Source organism: Heliangelus exortis, chromosome 10 (assembly GCF_036169615.1).
Source record: "Heliangelus exortis chromosome 10, bHelExo1.hap1, whole genome shotgun sequence".
NCBI lineage: Eukaryota > Metazoa > Chordata > Aves > Apodiformes > Trochilidae > Heliangelus > Heliangelus exortis.
The window spans coordinates 5,392,932-5,409,890 of NC_092431.1; the positions used below are offsets into that span (position 1 = coordinate 5,392,932).

At 44.0% G+C, this 16,959-nt stretch overlaps 1 protein-coding gene across 8 annotated transcripts in view; it reads left to right on the forward strand.

Moving 5' to 3' along the window:
- The window catches only part of FGFRL1 (fibroblast growth factor receptor like 1), a 175,231-nt gene extending 158,982 nt beyond the window's left edge, over nt 1-16,249 (forward strand). For all 8 annotated transcript variants that reach the window (XM_071753240.1, XM_071753244.1, XM_071753241.1 and 5 more), the window contains 3 exons: nt 3,883-4,167; nt 8,134-8,487; nt 11,401-16,249. In XM_071753240.1, coding sequence (XP_071609341.1) covers nt 3,883-4,167; nt 8,134-8,487; nt 11,401-11,810 — 1,049 coding nt within the window. In that variant the 3' untranslated portion in view covers nt 11,811-16,249. The remainder of the gene's footprint in view (nt 1-3,882; nt 4,168-8,133; nt 8,488-11,400) is intronic.
- The last annotated feature ends 710 nt before the right edge of the window (nt 16,250-16,959 follow it).

A 16,959-nucleotide genomic window follows, 5' to 3' on the forward strand; every position in this document is an offset into this window, starting at 1 on the left:
TCAGTGTGTGTCTGCAGGTCTCTGGAGAAGGAGCAGAGGTAAAAGAGCAGGGTTTTTTTGCAGGGTCCTGGGCCCTAAAGAAGTGGAAAAAGAGAAGCATGGTAAAAACCTTCCACTTTGCTTTCCAGCTACCACCATGGACTGGTATCACTGTGAAGAGGTCCTGCCCTCATCAAGAGCAGGAAGCTGCTGGTGGGAAAGACAAGACACTCCCACCCACTTGTTTCCACAACTGACTGAGCTCTTCTCTAAAAGACTCGAAAGTATTTCAGCACTTAGTTGTATCATGACACTTTTTTTTGTGCAAATGCCATAAAAGATTGCAGTGGTAGTGTCCATCTCTGTGTGGAGGTAACTGTGGCAGGTCACAGCAGACTTCATGTTTTAGCTGACCACCTCACTTTGTGTGAGCAACATCTGACAGGAGCCCTTGGAACTGATCCTTGCACCTCCTTGTGTCCCCCAGTGAGAGGAGGATGCTGAATTCCTTCCTTCCCAGGCCTTTGTGCCAACAGCCTTCTCTTTTATTGAGTTTTCATTAGCCTGAACAAATCTTCGTGGTAAACAGCATTTCAGCAAGGAACCCATATACAACGCTGTCTCTTTTTCCTCATCCACTTGTGTTTTGCCTTCCTCGCGTGTGGCATAATTTATACTGTACAAATGTGCAGTTCATGTTTATGAAGCAAATGCCAAGTGATGTGGAGGATAACAAGCATGTGAAATATAAATAACACAGAGGCACTTTGTTATGGCCTTCATTGGCACTCTAACAAGCAAAACCTTCTGTAAATGGTACAGATTTGGGGACAGACATTTACTAGCACCAACTGAAAAGAGACTTTTTATGCCTCTCACACTGCTGCTTCTCCCTCTTTCTCCTTTGTGCTTGCTGGGTCTCTTTTTCTCTCTTATGTGTGTGTGTCTCTCTCTCCTTTTTTGTTAACTGGCTTTTCTAAACTTTTCCAATTCAGGCTTTTGTCAAGGAGACATTCAGGACTGTGTAAATGGGATCTGGTTTCAGCATATTGCATACAGCCTGGAGTAGCTTTTGAGACCACATAATCACTTAACCTTCTTTAAACAGAAGAAGAAAGAAAGACAGAAAGAGCCAAAGAAGTTTAGCTTTACCTGTAGTTTGGTATGTATCTGGGCAACAATGTATGAGGAGTGAATGCAAAACTCCAGACAGATTCGTGGGAGTCACAGTGGGAGGAAAACCAGAAGCTTTACAGGCCTGCTTTTTGGGGGATGAAAGAGACTTTCTGTCTTGCAATGCCCTTACTGAGCAGGGATATCACCAAGTCCTTCTGAAATATTGCTGTGTAAGCAGGGAAGAGGTAAGGGAAAGGGAAAGCTTATGGTCACTCATGACTATTTACTCTACATGCTTGGTGTGACTGTTCTGCTTTCAACTGCTCTTTAACATGTTAGTCTCAACCCAGGAATCTCATCTGGTGAGGTTCTACCCCTACCTGGACCTGCAGTTCCTGGTCTCAGAGTATATTACTTCCATATTAAAGGATAATAAAGGTTTAAACCCATTTCACGGCTGGGTCTTTATCTCTCCACGCTCCTTGTGGACACTCAGGTGATTCCCACAGTGACAGCACCTCTCCCAGGGCTCAGACAAGCTTCAGCAGGTCATTACCCACAACATTCAGCTCTGACAGGGTTAATTGTCTCTCTGGGAGGGGGATTGGTTTTTCTGGGAGGGTGCCTCCTCTTGCAGCAGCCTCCCAAGAGAATACCCAGCAATCTACACACCAGGACCTGTGCAAGGGGTCAGGATGTCACACTTGCTGCTCAGCTGTCATGGCAAGGACTTTCAGTGCCAGAGTTGCTCCCGTTCATTAGATTACACATGAAAGCCTCTGTACAGAGAGTAAAGCATTTCTGAGCAAGAGTTTGAAATAGCATGAAATGGCTGAGACCCAAAATGACAGCCAAGGGGGCAAGGGAAGCCTGCTGTGACAGATGGTTTTCCCGATGGAAAAGGACTCTGAAGAGAGGGGTATGCCAAAGGGTGTCTTCTTCCAAAAGGGAGGGATGCTGGGCAAGGCTGCAGGGAGGTGAGAAGTAAGGGATGTGTTCACAGACCTCACAGGGCAAATAGCTGTAGCTCCCCAGTGGTTGGAGAGAGGAAGCTTCAGACCAGCCTCCTCCACAGACCAAAGCTCCTCGATCCCAGAGCCTCCTGGCCTTCAGCTCTGGGCAGCAGGGCTGGCTCTGTAGTAGGGTGTCCTGGTTTGAAGAGGACACAGAGAGTCCCACTGAGCTGCCCCGTGGCAAACATATTGATACCCAAAGCTCAACCTTCTTAGGTTGCTTGGTTTTGTTATATGCGACTGAGGATGTGGCTCTTCAGTTGCCAGTGGTATAGGCCAGTGGTGATGGGCATAATTCAACCCAGTAGGCCACTTATTACCTATTTCTCTTATTTCCCACAAAATAGGATCAGGGAGAATTTACCAGGATGTTGGATGACTGCCTTTTTGGGCTGAAGAGTAAGATTATGGTAAGCAAGGAACAGGGTTCAAAAGCAGGGAGAGAAATCTGTTGTGAGGATGCTGAATGCACTTGGAGGAGAAACTGACTTTGCCAAAATAAAAAGAGAGGTGAATTTGGCCAGGAGTATTTTGGGTGTAGGAGGAGAGTGCCAAGTGGGAGTCGGAAGTGGTGTTGATCTCAGCAGCAGACTGCAGTTAGAAGTGCCCTGGGACTGGCATTGGATTGAAGTAACTGAAAAATCTGTAATTTGAAGTACAGACAAGCTTGAATTATTAGACAAGCTTTAACCTTGCAACAGATCAGGATCTATTGTTTCAGCTGTCTTAAAAGTTTTTGCAAAGATCTTTTCTACTCTATTGATTTGTTAGACCAAGTAACAACTTTACAAGAAGACTCTTTGAATTGTCAGAATAGCTATTAGGGTGTAAAGGTGCCACCTCTTTTGCCTCAGGAATTCTGACTTAATCTGAACTAAACTTAGGTGAAGTTGATAGTATAAGCTTCAGATTTTGTCAGGTGGGGACCTTGCATGTCTGTTCTTCTTGTCACTGCCATTAGAAGTACTGGTGATCTTCATTCAGGGACAAGGTACCTACTTTACTCCATGAATGTGTACCAGCACCTATTCCTTCAGCTTCCCCCATTCTGGGGACAAACTGGCGTAAAGTATCTCCCAGTACCAAGCTCAGTGTTTTTAATTGGATCTTCCCATTTATTTAAATTTATTTAAATTTATTTTTTTATTTTTTATTTTCTTTGGGCCTTTCAACATGAATGCTTCATAAATTACTGTTGAATGAATTGCATACATTTCAGCTCAGATCAATGTGCAAAAATCCGGTGCAATTCTAAGACTTTGCTTGTCATTGAAAAGGTGTTGGCTCTTCATAAGTCCTATTAAAGGCAGTGAGAACTAAGGAGCAAAACATCTTCAGAGCATTAAGCTTCATCAGCTTGTCAAGGAGCCTGAGATTTTTCTTAGGTCTTAGCTAAGGGCTTGCAGTTGTGGCACAGAAAGGGGTAACAATGTTAATGTGATTATGGGGCTGCATTTTGCTTTCGGCTACAGTCAAGTGGTTTGGGTATTATTTTATGATTCAATTGCCTTATGGAGACTGAGAACTACCAGTGTGGTGTTATGCTGATGGCTAATGCTGTGTCCATAGCAGTCCAATAACCACTGAGCTGCCTCGGGCTGGCTAGTGCCTCCTTTCTAAGCAAATCAGTTGGAGCAGATATGAGAGACAGTGATACTGGTACCAGTGGGGCTGCCGGGTGTCTCTCAAACAAATTTGTCCATCACAGTTGACAGAAGTATCTTTCTTTGCACACCTTTTGCTCACCACAGTCAATTTTTCACACCTTTTGCAGCCCGACCCCGCTTCACCCAACCTGCCAAGATGAGACGGAGAGTGATCGCCCGTCCTGTTGGCAGCTCCATCCGCCTGAAATGCGTGGCCAGTGGGAACCCCCGGCCTGACATCACGTGGCTGAAGGACAATAAGCCCCTGACACCCCAAGAGATTGGGGAGAACAAAAAGAAGAAGTGGACGCTGAACCTGAAGAACCTGAAGCCAGAGGACAGTGGGAAATACACCTGCCGAGTCTTTAACAAAGTCGGGGAAATCAACGCAACGTACAAAGTTGAAGTAATCCGTAAGTGAAGCTGCTGGGGTGGAAAAGCTGGGGGGGGAACTGTGCAAAGAGAACTGGCTGAGTGATGAGAGTGTGATGGCAAGTGTGCAGGGCTGATAGCTGGACATGGAAATGGGGAATTGTTAAAAACAGCAGAAAAAACATTATTGAAGCTCATAGAATGGTGTGGGTTGGAAGAGTCCCTAAAGATCATCTAGTTCAAACCACCCTGAAGTGCTCAATCAATCCATAGAAGTGCTCAAGACCAAGTTGGATGGGAACTTGAGCAGCCTGGTCAAGTAGCAGGGTGGTTGGAACTAGCCAATCCTTTAGGTCCTTTCACACCCAAAATGAGGAGTGATACTTGGGAAACAGTCATCTCTGAGAGCACCTGCATGGTGAAAGTTCACCATTTCCCAGTTCAATTCAAGGACAAGCTGAGAACAAACTAAGAAAGCCCTTTCTAGTACAATGGAGGAGGAGTGGAAGTTTTTAGGATGGCCCGGATTACTCTGTCAGAGTAGTAATAGGTTGAAAACAGTAACTGAAAACTTAATCTAGATAGCTGTAATAGCAGGCCCACTTCATTAGAGAATTCTCCCAAGGCAATTAGTAGAAATCTTATGACTAAAGTGAGACAAGGCTTTAGGGTCAGCTTTTAAAAAACCTTTGGACATCTGAAGGTTCAGGTGGGTACAAATGAGATACTAAAAAAAAAAAAAATCCCACTAGAGTCCTGTCTTGTATCTTTAGATGCCTACATAGGTTTAAAGGTTCAGCCCTTAGAAGATGAGCTGTGGGGGATTACCCTGCATTGTGGTGGGGTAGATTAAATTGATCTTCTTACTATTTAGCTACTCTGATTCTTGGCCTCTAATCTTCTGTTTCCCCTATTATTACTAAAGATAATTATGCTCAAATCCTACCTAAGTCGACCAGAGAAGAGCTCTTCTTCTTAAATCATTGGGCTTTGTCCATGACATCATCAGAAGTTGTCATGGAAATGATTACTGAGCAGCCAGCTCAGGAAAGTGGAGAAGATGAGCCGAGTGGAGAGAAGATTGAATAACCTTCATTAATAAAGAACAGGGGCACAGAGGGCTGTTTCCATCCACATGGAAAGCACGTTGTTTGTCTGTGCATACATTTTAACATGAGAAAGTTTATCCCAGTGTGAAAGATTGTTCTTAAAGGTAAAGATCTGTTCTCTGATAAGTCCTTTCTCTAGAATTGTAGGAATTAAAATCACATGTGGGGAGCTCCATTGGGCTCCAAAGGCACAAACCTGCTGGACATCTGGGATTGATAAAGATGCAGCTGTGTGGAGACAGTAAAAACATGTGTTTACACTAAAACCAGGAGCAGAGGCAGGGAAATGAATCAAGCCCCATCCTAATGGCAGCTGTGGCATTTTCACTTCATCAAAACCAGACAGCACCAGGAACAAACCCCTTTCTGTGTTCCTGTTTATCTTGGTCTTTATCAACTTAAAGATGTATGTAACCTTTGTTTTCGTTAGCTTTTGCTGGCTAGGAGTGAAAACAGTAACCAAAGCTGGAACCAGACTCAAGGAGATAAGGGCATTAAGCACTTTTCAGACATCTTTCTATTTTTAACATAATTCTTTGGAGCATTTCAGGTTTTATTCAATTTCCTCCTTTTTTTTTTTTCCTCCTGAGCCTCCACTCCAAAGTCCTTCTTATCTTAGTCTCAGTCTCCCCAGCTGTGATTCCTGCTCTTAGTCCCAAGGCAAAGCCTATAGAGACCACTATGGTATTTTTGTTTCCCAAGCACATCTTTAGAGCCCTCATTATTGAAAGTATCCTGTGTTTTTAAAAGAGGGTCCATTGTTCCTTCCTCACAATCCAAAGCCAGTGCTGGTGGGAGATGTTTTGTTATGTGCTCAATTTAGCAGGGTGTGCAGTTAAATGCAGTTGATGATTGCCAGCAGTTACCACCCACTGTGATACCTTAATTTATCTCCATGCCTAGGATATAGGTTTGCAGTACCTCCTTGTCTGGAAACTTTGACTGCTTCCTCTGATGCTAGCACTAAAAAAAATAATATTCAAACATTCCTCAGAATGAGGGATATATTTTTCCTTCGACTTTTTGTGGTGTTGACACAACCCAAGGCTGCAAGGGATGGTCTTCTGAACCTCTTGAGTTTGATTTTCTTTCCTACCATCTTGTTTCTTTCATCAGCTGAGACTTGATGCAAAAAAATTCATGAGAAAGAAAATATTTTGTTATTGGCTAGAAAAGCAAAATCCCTCTTAGCTCTTCCTCCACAAAAATTTGCTCCATGGTGAATGTAGGGATGTGTAGACTGAAGAAAGAAATAAAAGCAGGGAGGTGAGGATGAACTGAAGTTCTTTGAGTAGTGCCTGTGGTTTCCCAGTTCCCCCAGCAGTGGATGACATGGCATGGGATGACTTCCAACTGTTTGGTCCCCAGTTTGGTCCCTGGCAGCTAACAGGCCCAGCAACAGATAACAGATCTTTCCTGAAGGACTGGAGACAAAATATGAGACAATATCCACAGCTGCCATTAGTACATGAGAGAGGGAGCCTTTTCATATACTGTTTTGTCTCTTCTTGGGGAACATTTGCAAATAGTAAAAGGATAACCAAAGTGTCTTTTACCCATCCCTCTTACCCCTGTCCCTGAACTGAGGGTAGCCACAGTGGTTCTCGTCTGGACTCTCAATAGATATGTACTGGTAGATAAACTATTAAAATACCAAGGTTGTGTCTGAGAATCTGTAGGCTCTGTCATATTCACCTGTAAATTGGGTCCTCCCAGATCACAGTGGGAAGAGACACAGCACCACAGAGTAATCCAGGCTGGAAGGTACCTCTGGAGGTCATCTGGTCCAACTCCCCTACTCAAGCAGGGTGACCTGTGTCCACTTGTCCAGGACCATGTTCAGGTGATTTTTCAATATCACCAAGGATGGAGAATCCACAACCTCTTTGGGCAACCTGTGCTAGTGCTTGATCACCCACACAGAAAAAAAGTGTTTCCTGATGTTTAGAAGGATCCTTCTGTGTTTCAGTTTGTGCTTCCTCTGGCCCTGTCACTGAGCACCAGTGAAAAAAGCCTGGCTTTGTCTTCTTTACACCTTCCCTTCAGGTATTTATGAACATTGATAAGACAGTGTTAGGGTCCTTTACATTGAAACATTTACAGTGAAATAATCCACTTCAGTTAACTGGTGTTCAGACCTGATCTATGGACAAATTTAATCCTGACCTGAGTTTTGGACTTTGACTCATCTCAGGTTATTTCTTTTCCTCTGGTCAAGACTCAAGAAAGACCCTGGTCAAGACAGCTCTGACCCTGTAGATTAAGATGCACCATTAATATCCCATTATTCTGGCATGTGGTCCTGAGACACAGGGATAAGTAGGAGTAGAAGGAAGGATGATCCCCATTATCATCTCATAGCTGCAGTGTAAAGCAAGGGAATGGGGAAAGTCATCAGTTCAGACTAGACTTGTATTTGCCTAAGAGCACACAGACCATGTCTGACATGTGGTACCAAGTAATACCACTGCAAATACCCAGATATAAATGTTTCATGAGTTACCTCAGAGAGCAGAAACACAGCAGAAGCATAAAAGCTTCTGTAGGAGAAGCTTAGGACCTTGTTTACCTTGCAGTCAGAAGGGTTGTATAGTATACAGAAGAGAGGGATGAAGAAAATCTTCCAAAATGTAAGAGCACCTTTTCTCCAAGTCTGATGCAGACGAAGTAAATTCCTCATTAGAAACAGGAAGATTGAGGCTCAGCATGAGAAAAGATTTGCTTAACCTCAGACAATGGAGGAGTTATCTGGAGAGCCTGCCTTGGGGCAGGGAGTTGGACCAGACAATTATTTTATCTCTCTCCTAAGCCTTTTTTCCTATGTATCTGCAATCACAAGTTAATGAGATTGGCAAACAACTTTTTTTTCATGGAGCTCCCTGTTGTTTTTTTGTGCAGAGAGGACGAGGTCCAAACCTATCCTGACAGGGACACATCCTGTCAACACCACAGTGGACTATGGTGGGACCACATCCTTCCAGTGCAAGGTCCGCAGCGATGTCAAACCTGTCATCCAGTGGCTGAAAAGGGTGGAATATGGCACGGAGAGCAAGTACAACTCAACCATTGATGTTGGAGGACAGAAGTTTGTTGTGCTGCCCACGGGGGAGGTCTGGTCTCGTCCTGATGGTTCCTACCTGAACAAACTGATGATTACTCGAGCCAAGGAAGAGGATGCAGGGATGTACATCTGCCTAGGAGCAAACACCATGGGCTACAGCTTTCGCAGTGCTTTTCTCACTGTCCTGCCAGGTGAGTTATTGCTCTTTTTGCCCCTGTGTGACCCAATAGCATCCTGGTATTTATTAACATGGCTACTGATGCCCATTGGGCTCCGTGGCCCCCTGTGATGCTGTGCTGGTTTAGGCTAACCCGGTTCTGATAAGAATGAGTGAGGGGTGAAATCAACCTTGATTTAAACGAGCCTCAGCTGAAAGCCTCTTGATGATGTTTCCTTTTCTCCCTCCATGTGGAATGATTCCAGTGAGGTGGAATAAAGTGAATGATCTGCTTCTCTCTGGAAGAAGAGCTGGGGAAGAATACTGCAGTTGCAGGCATTAGGTCACTTTGGTGATAGGGTGGAAGACATGAGAGGCAAACTGAATAGCAGCACAGTTTGCAGCCCTCTTCCCTTACATTTCTCCTTTCTCTTGATCTTATTTATATTGCTTTTACTGGTAAAAGGAAACAATGATACAGGCCCATAAAATGAGAGAAGAATAAAAACTCTCCTGGTCACAAGGAAAGGAAAAGAACAAGTGTGTGTAGAGAGAATGCTTGATTAGTTAAATTCTTACCCAGTGAACCCCTGGGGACCCTTGTACCAAACTCACAGCTGCCTCTTTCTCCCCAGGATTCAGAGCTGGTGGCCATGTCCAGCTGAGGCTGTATGGAGTGGTTTTGAGTCACACCATCCTCATTTTGTCACTGACTCCTTTGCCTCCTGGCTGTGCAGTTCTGCCTCAATAAATGTTTTTTATTGAAAAGGACATTTCTTTCTGCCTCATCTTGCCATCCTAATATAGCTTCAGATCCACCAGTCTTACGACAAAAATCAGTTTTACAGCTTTTTCTTCCGTTCACCACCACAAGGCCAACACAGCAAAGAGAGTGCAGGAGCTGGAGTCAATACCAGAATGTTTTAGCTTTCAGGTCTAATGGGATGTCTCCAGATAAGACACCAGTGAAAAACAGAGATTATTATCTCTTTCTGGCTGCTAGGACTGGTTTTCTGTGTAGGTAGTGAGGAAAATACTCATGACTCCAGTAGCTAGGGCAGCATGGATTCTTCTGCTCACTGACCAACAAAGCTCTGCATCTCTGCAGCCATAGGGAGTCACTGAAAACAGGTTGTAAAGTAAGAGAATGCTCCTGGTATCTTTTTCTGAATGTCTTAGATTTAGGACTAAACTGCAACTAGAAAGGCTGTCAATCCCAGGGAAAAGTCTGTATGGGTGGGAGGTAACTCAAAGCCTCTGTGAGTTTCTGCACCCTGGGAGACTGATCCAGCTCCCACTGCAATCAGTGAGAGACTTTCCATTGATTTAAATGGGACTGTAATGAGGCCTCATAGCAAAACCAGAGCCTGCAGGGCTGTTGTTATTGGCAGTCAAGGAGAAGGAGAATCCAGCTTGCCCTCAGAGACCAAGATGTGGTTGCAAGGCCATGAGTTAGAAAAACACCATTTTCCCTGTAAATCCACCAGATTTGATATAGCCAGCTCTGAAGAACAGCTTGGATGAATAGCAAAACACTTTTGTTTCAGCTCAGCCAACATGAAGACTTGTTTTTTGTGGTCAGCTGATGGGTCAGTAGTCTGAGTCAGTCTAGCTCTGAGCAGGGGGCTAGACCAGATGACCTTCAGATTTCTCTTCCAGCCTAAATTATTCTGTAATTGCCAGTGCTGTTGAATCAAAGTTTTGTCTATTGAGGTCAACAGTATAGGTCCTTCTGACTTCAAAGAGACCACTGGTATATATTTAACATTTCAAATGAGCCATAGGATTATTTATCAAGGAGAGAAAAAGACATTGGTGTCTTAAAGAAGTTTGATTGGACAGTTAAGTGATACATGATTGAAGATAACGTATTGGGTGATTTGGACAGCCTGTGGTTTTCAAAGTTTCTCAAGTGTCTCCCTGAAAGCTGAATTCTGTGCCTATGTGGTTTTCTGGGCTTTGGAAATCTCAGCTTTGGAAATCCCAGCTGGTAGCTATCTAGATGGGGATTTTGGTAGCTAGGATCCTTCCCCAAGGCTCCTTCTGGGTCTATAAATCAAGAGATTAGATGGAGAACATGGAGCAGCTACCCAGGGATGTACTGGCTGCCAAGAACAGAGAGCAAGGAGGGGGGAGGTAGGTGTGAAAGATGTTTTCTGAAGCATCCTATCTCATCCAGTAGCTGTGTTTTCTGGCCTTGGAAAGCCAACAGCAGGTCCAAAGAGGCTGGTGGAGTCAGAGCCCGTTCAGCATAGGGAGCTGGACATATTTTAATGCCGTGTAAACTTTTAGTTTTCTATGGCTTGGGTACCAAGGAGTGGACAACAACTCACCAGCATTTTTGCTATCCTTCAGCCTTTCTCCCAGCCACACAAGAAACTCAAGACAATACCTCCAAAACATCCCATTCACACTGCCTCCTACAGCAGAACATTGCTGAATAGCTAGACAGGGATGCTAAGGAGTCTGAAGCCCATGCAGACACAGCTACACCTGACAGAGAAAAGTGGGCAACGTGTCATTGCTGTGCACAACCCAACTCTTCTTCCTGCTGACGTGGAGGTATTGCTGACACATCCCATGTTGTGTCCTCCAGTCTGGGCAGTGAAGCCCACTCCATCACAGAGTGAGGGTGTCAGGAAACACTTGTGGGCTGGCTGTAGTGCATCCATTAAAACTTGGATCAAAATGTTTTTAAAAATCCCCAAAGATTCCCCTCCCAACGCTTAAACCAGAGAAAATGAGTTGCTCGTCCTTCCAGGAGCCCTGAAAAGCAAAGCAGTTACCAAACATCGTGTGCTGGCTTGATTTCTCCCTTGTTACTTGGTCTGGCAGGGTTGCCAGACAGGCTGTACAAAAGCCAGCCCAAGTGTGACATCTGTTTTGAATTCACTTTGCCTGCATTTAATTAACTCTTTTCTGTCTCCCTTCTCCCCCTGATGTCCAGATCCCAAGCCTCCCAGTGCACCTGTGCCCCCTTCCTCAGCCAGCAGCCTTCCCTGGCCCGTCATCATCGGAATCCCTGCAGGAGCTGTCTTCATCTTTGGGACAATCCTCTTGTGGCTTTGCCAGACCAAGAAGAAACCCTGTTCCCCACCAGCTGCTGCCCCCGTGCACCGACCACAGCCCCGGGACAGGATTTGTGTCTCCCAAGTCCCCGACAAAGACTGCATCTCCTCCATAAACTATGAGGAATACGTCGCCCAGCAGCAGCATTTACTGTCCCAAGGGCCTGCTCTGGCCCCTGCCATGGCATCCAAAATGTACCCAAAGATGTACACGGACATCCACACCCACACCCACTCCCACGTGGAAGGCAAAGTCCATCAGCACCAGCACATTCAGTACCAGTGCTGAGAGGGTGGCCCTGTGGCTCCTTCGGGCTTTTCCTCCTGGTACCTCAGAAGAGACTGCTCCAAGTCAGCTCACACTGCCAGCAACAGGCAAAGCAGACAGAAAAGATTATATATATAATTTTAAATATATATATATACATATATATATAATTGTATATGCGTGTGTGTATGTGTGTATATATATATGTGTATATATCTATATCTATCTATATAAATATATATATAATAGAGAAAGACAGAGAGAGAAAAGAGATTTTTTTTTTTTTTAATTATTGCAATCAGGATGTAGCCAAGGAATAATGAAGGAACTCCAAATCTCAGCAGAGAAGCAGCCACCCCCATCAGCAGAGCCTTCCTGGATACTGTTTAAGTGGCAACAAGTGAGACAGGACACAGGGACATGAACCACCACCTCCTTCCTTGTGTTGCTAAAAGGAGCATGAAGAGCAAGAGGCAATCATGGTGCTTTACAGATGGCATTGCTGTTCCTGTGCCTGCTGCAAATCTCTTATTTTGGAGGGAAGTCCCCAAATCTGTCCCATTCAGGAACATGCAGTAGAACCTGTTCCCTCTGAGTGACTTGAGCTCTAAAGTACCCAAGGTTTAGTGCCAAAGCACCAGGAGACAAAACCAACTCACCTCTTCCAAGGGAAAAAAAAAACAGGAAAAATTAATTTCTTTTCACCATGCAAAATGATGGATGCCACCATTTGGTCTGAAATTCTAACTGAGCTGCTTTGGTCCATTTCTGCAAGTTGGATGCATTTCCCACAGAAGGTTCTTCAGATCCGACTGCAAGTGCTCTGCTCCCTGGTCCTAGGACTCAGTGTCACTGCCAGGAAAAAGGAGAGAAGGAAAGAGGAACATTGTACAGAACAACTTTATATTTATATTTAAGAAATAATAATAATTAATAATAATAATAATTGAACTGCTGATGGTGAAGAAGTCAAATATGCTGTCCTTCTCTGATGGCTCACAGTGACAAGCTACTGGATTTTCTACATCAATGGAAAATACACAAAAATATTAGAAAAAAAGAAGTAAGAAACAGAGAATGAAATAATAATCTTATAGGAAAAAATGCATTTGAGAAATATTCACCTAGGTTGTGTGTGGTTGTCCCCTCCCCTCAGATAACATTTTGGAAATGCTACAACTTCATTACAGTTCAGACAACAGTAAGAAGAGAAAATAAATAAGGACCATATTAAATAACTATATGGACTGGAAATGAATCCAATTGCAAATATAAAACCTTTGTAATTCTATATAGAGTTTAAACAGAAGTCATGTATATTTAATTTATTTTGTTAAACAAGAAAAAAAAATGTATGATATTTTCCTTGAAACAGGCATTTCTATATGTATTTTTGATCAAAGAAAATAAAAGTGGTTTTTTTTTTCAGGTTCTATAGATGCCATACTCAGAATATGCTCATTGTAGTATGTGACCAACTGTACTTCTTCTAACCTGGAGGTCATTTATCTGTATGTCCTTCCACACTAGCCATGTGTAACCTGCTAACATCATCTCAGGTTCTGCTGGTCCCAACCTTTCCATCAGAAACTGGCCTTTTCCACTGCTTCTGTTCTGACTATGAGGGTCTGCAGTGCCCAGATCATATCTCATGGACCCCCTGTCACCTTCAGTGGCAAAGTTCTCTGCTCACAGGGAAATCCATTTCACTTTACATTTTTTTTTATTTCAGGGGGGAGGGAGAGGGTGTGGGAAGGGGAAGGTTGCATTTGTTTCTTAAGCACAAACCTTTTTAGAAGAAAATTTTGTAAATCAAAGCATGATTCGTGAGCCTCTAAAAATGAACTTTGGCCTCAGGGTGCTTGGGAGGAGAAGATATGAAATGGAGGTGAAATACTTCATTTGTAGATGCAGCTGCAGAAGGACCCAACTTCTTTTGGGTTGGGTGCCAAAAGAGTCTGCAGGAGCTCACCCCTTCCTTCTGCTGCACTCCAAGGAGTCACCCAACCCCTTAGCACCCGAACTTTAGAGAAGGCAGAATCAGCAATGCTCCAGTTCTTTGCTGTTCACTTGAGTTTCACTGGTTTGCTGGTAAAAACACCCCAAAAATCTGAAATATGCCAGTTTTTAAGTTTGAAATTGCTTCCTTCTCAAGCCTGTTTCACAAAAGGGTCCTTCAGCAAACCACCTGCTCTGTCTGAAAGTGAAACACTTCTTTTAACCTGAAACAAAACAGTGCTTTAGGCTTTGCTTTCCTCTGAACATTTCTGAAGGTTATTTGCTCTGGGTTGACCTGCAGTGGTTTTTCTGCTGCTTTGTTTGAATCCCCAGCAAACCAAACAGTTCCCTGTTTGCTCAGCCGTAGGGCTGGGAGATGGGGCCCTGATTAAGCCAAGCACGAAAGCTCCTCCTCTCCTTCACCAAATCATGCTGCTCCAAAAAGTCCCTTTTTTTCCTTAATTACTTGGATCAGTGGCTCTGTCCCTGCACTGGTTGGAGCCATCGGGTAACACTGAGGAAGGGGAGGAAGAGGAGGGAGTAGAAGAGGGAGAGCTTCCTACTCACATGGAGTTTACCAACTCCTCATAGCACACTCTGGTGCTTTCTCAAACACTGCAGTAGAAAATCCATGCTACAGCCTCTACAGGAAGACCATCCCTCACAATGGACTTCCTGTAGAGGTCATAAGAAAGCAACCCAGTGCTAATTTTTTTTTTTCTTTTCAGCAGGAGGTTTCAGTTGAAGTTCGTTAACAAAAATTTATGAGGTCCCTGAAAGCTAAATCCAGGTCTTTCTATGCATCCTCTCAGCTTCAGGGAGACTTAAATATGAGCACTGAGGGCTCTGTTGGAATATAAGACATGATTTGGGCAGAAGTTCTTAATGGCTGTGGTTTATTGAGTGATTTCATTAGAAAAAAAACAAGCCTAAAGAGCCTTTATACCAGAAGTGCAAGACCTTTATTTTAAAAAGGCAGTAAGTGAATGTTTTCTTAGGAGATACTAAGGGCTACATCTCATATCTCATGCCTATGGGACACAACTTACTGCAGCAGTGTAGGTATTAAGCTACTCCCCATTTCAGCAGCATTAGGAGCATGGCAGAGAGCAGGGTTCAGTTGTGAGCCCCTGGTCCTTCTCTGCTCCCTGTGCTGGTGAAGGGACACTCCTAACACATGCCATGACAGCAATACTGGAACCAGCATCAAAGTTGGAGCTGAATACTGGGTTTGCATGCTTCTCCTCTAAAGCTGGCCATAAGATACTGTGCTATAGCACTTTTTCAAATGGCAGCTGTATTCCTGACCCTTGAGGAGAGGGTGAGTGGATTAGAAGAAGCAGATCTGCATTCCCCATCCAGCACAGTCTTCCACACTAAGGATAACACTCTCCACTGGTGCCTTCCACCCTTTGTGATCCTGCTCAGTAGTGTGGTATCACACAGTCAAGAGCTTAGTGCCAGTTATTGCAGAAGGGGTGGCTTTTTCTGCCCTTTAAAGCTTTTGCCTTTAGAGGCAAATTTCTAGTGGTGCTGATGGAGAGATTTGCGTGGGCAAACACTGCAGTCAAGTGCCCAGCATGGAGGATGCAGCAGGAAAGGCCTCAGCCCTCAGCCACGGTGCTGAGAAGACAGCACTGGGTTTGGATGCACCATGTGAGATGATCCAAAGGTCTGGATTTGCAGAAATCTTGGGGTCCTCATCCTGCCTTGGGTATCAGCTCCCTCTTGAGCATCTGCAGAGCTTCCTAATTGGTGTGAAATTTCCCCCTAGGAAAACACCTTATGCCCTATTTAAGTAGGGCCATATATGTTGTCTGCACCTTGTGCTGCCTTGCCGTGCCTCAGTAGGTTTTGCATTTTTGAGAAGATTATTTTGCATTTTTGAGGAATTATTTTGCCTCCACAGGGTACCTGTAAGTGCTCCTAAGAGTCACTCTGCCCTACTGCATGCCATTTATTTGGGGGTTTGACTGTGCCTTGCATGTGTTGCAAAGACTTCCTTAGTCTAAATAAATTCAACCAGGTCCCGCTCTTTTTGAATTTGGGTTTGGTTTTTTTCAGTGGGACAGGATTTGGACTCATCATCACAAACATCACATCACACACATCGAGGATGTTTAAAGAAGAAAACCATAGTCTTACAATTAGCTACTCCCCTCTATTTGGAACACAGAAGGTTTTTATATTATGTACAAATATACATATAGCTATAAGCATATAGATGCATATGCCAGTTTGTGGCATGTGGCAGCTGTACTTGTAAAGCCAGGGTGCTTCAAAGATCAAAGGAATTTTAGGCTTAAAACTCTCCATTTCTGTTTATTTTATTTGCACTACAGATCAAACGTGGCCTTGCATGTCAGTTTGTGTGGCATTTTCAAACCTTGTATGGACAATCTTTGTACAGTCTGCCTCTTTCAAACTTTATCAGTCATTAAAATAAAAAAAGGGTCGTGTGATTTTCAGCTTTGGGGGCAAATATGCCAACTGCACACATCCAATTGAGACAGCAGGGCAGGGCATGCGTATGGCTGGGGCTGTGTACTAAAAGTTACAGAAGAAAATATTGCAAAATTCACTTTGCACCACAGACCGGTCTGGTATTATGAATCTACCAGAGACTTTATTTTTAAAATGGTTTTCTGGTTTCTACCGAATAGGGGCTTTTTTTTTTTTTTTTTTTTGCTTTTCTCACCTCTGAAGCCAAATGCCATAGTTGACACCAGGAGCCAAATTGTAAGATGAAATTCTGGAGTCCCTGGAGCTCTTGGCCAACCTCCAGTGCCTGGAGTGGAGCAGGGATTTCAGGGTCAAGCCCAGCACCTTCAGCCTTTGGAGGTCAATGTCTAAGGGTCTCATTTGCTCACTCCAGAGGCAGTAAGCTTCCAAACTGGGACACTTTAAGTTCAGAAAAACTGTCCCTCAGCCAGACATCATCTTGACCTGACCTGGACCTTGGACCCAAAGAGCCCTCAGCAGAAATTGCGCACTTGGGGTAGGAAAGTGGAAATATTTCTCTGTTGGCTCCATTTCTGTGGCTGGCTGAAACTCTAATTTAGAGGTTTGAAATATTGGAATAAAGCCCCAGGGGGAGATGTAGCAGTGAACACAAATTGTGAAGTGGTCAGAGGTTAATGGGGAATTTATCATGGCTTTGCTATTTGGGCAT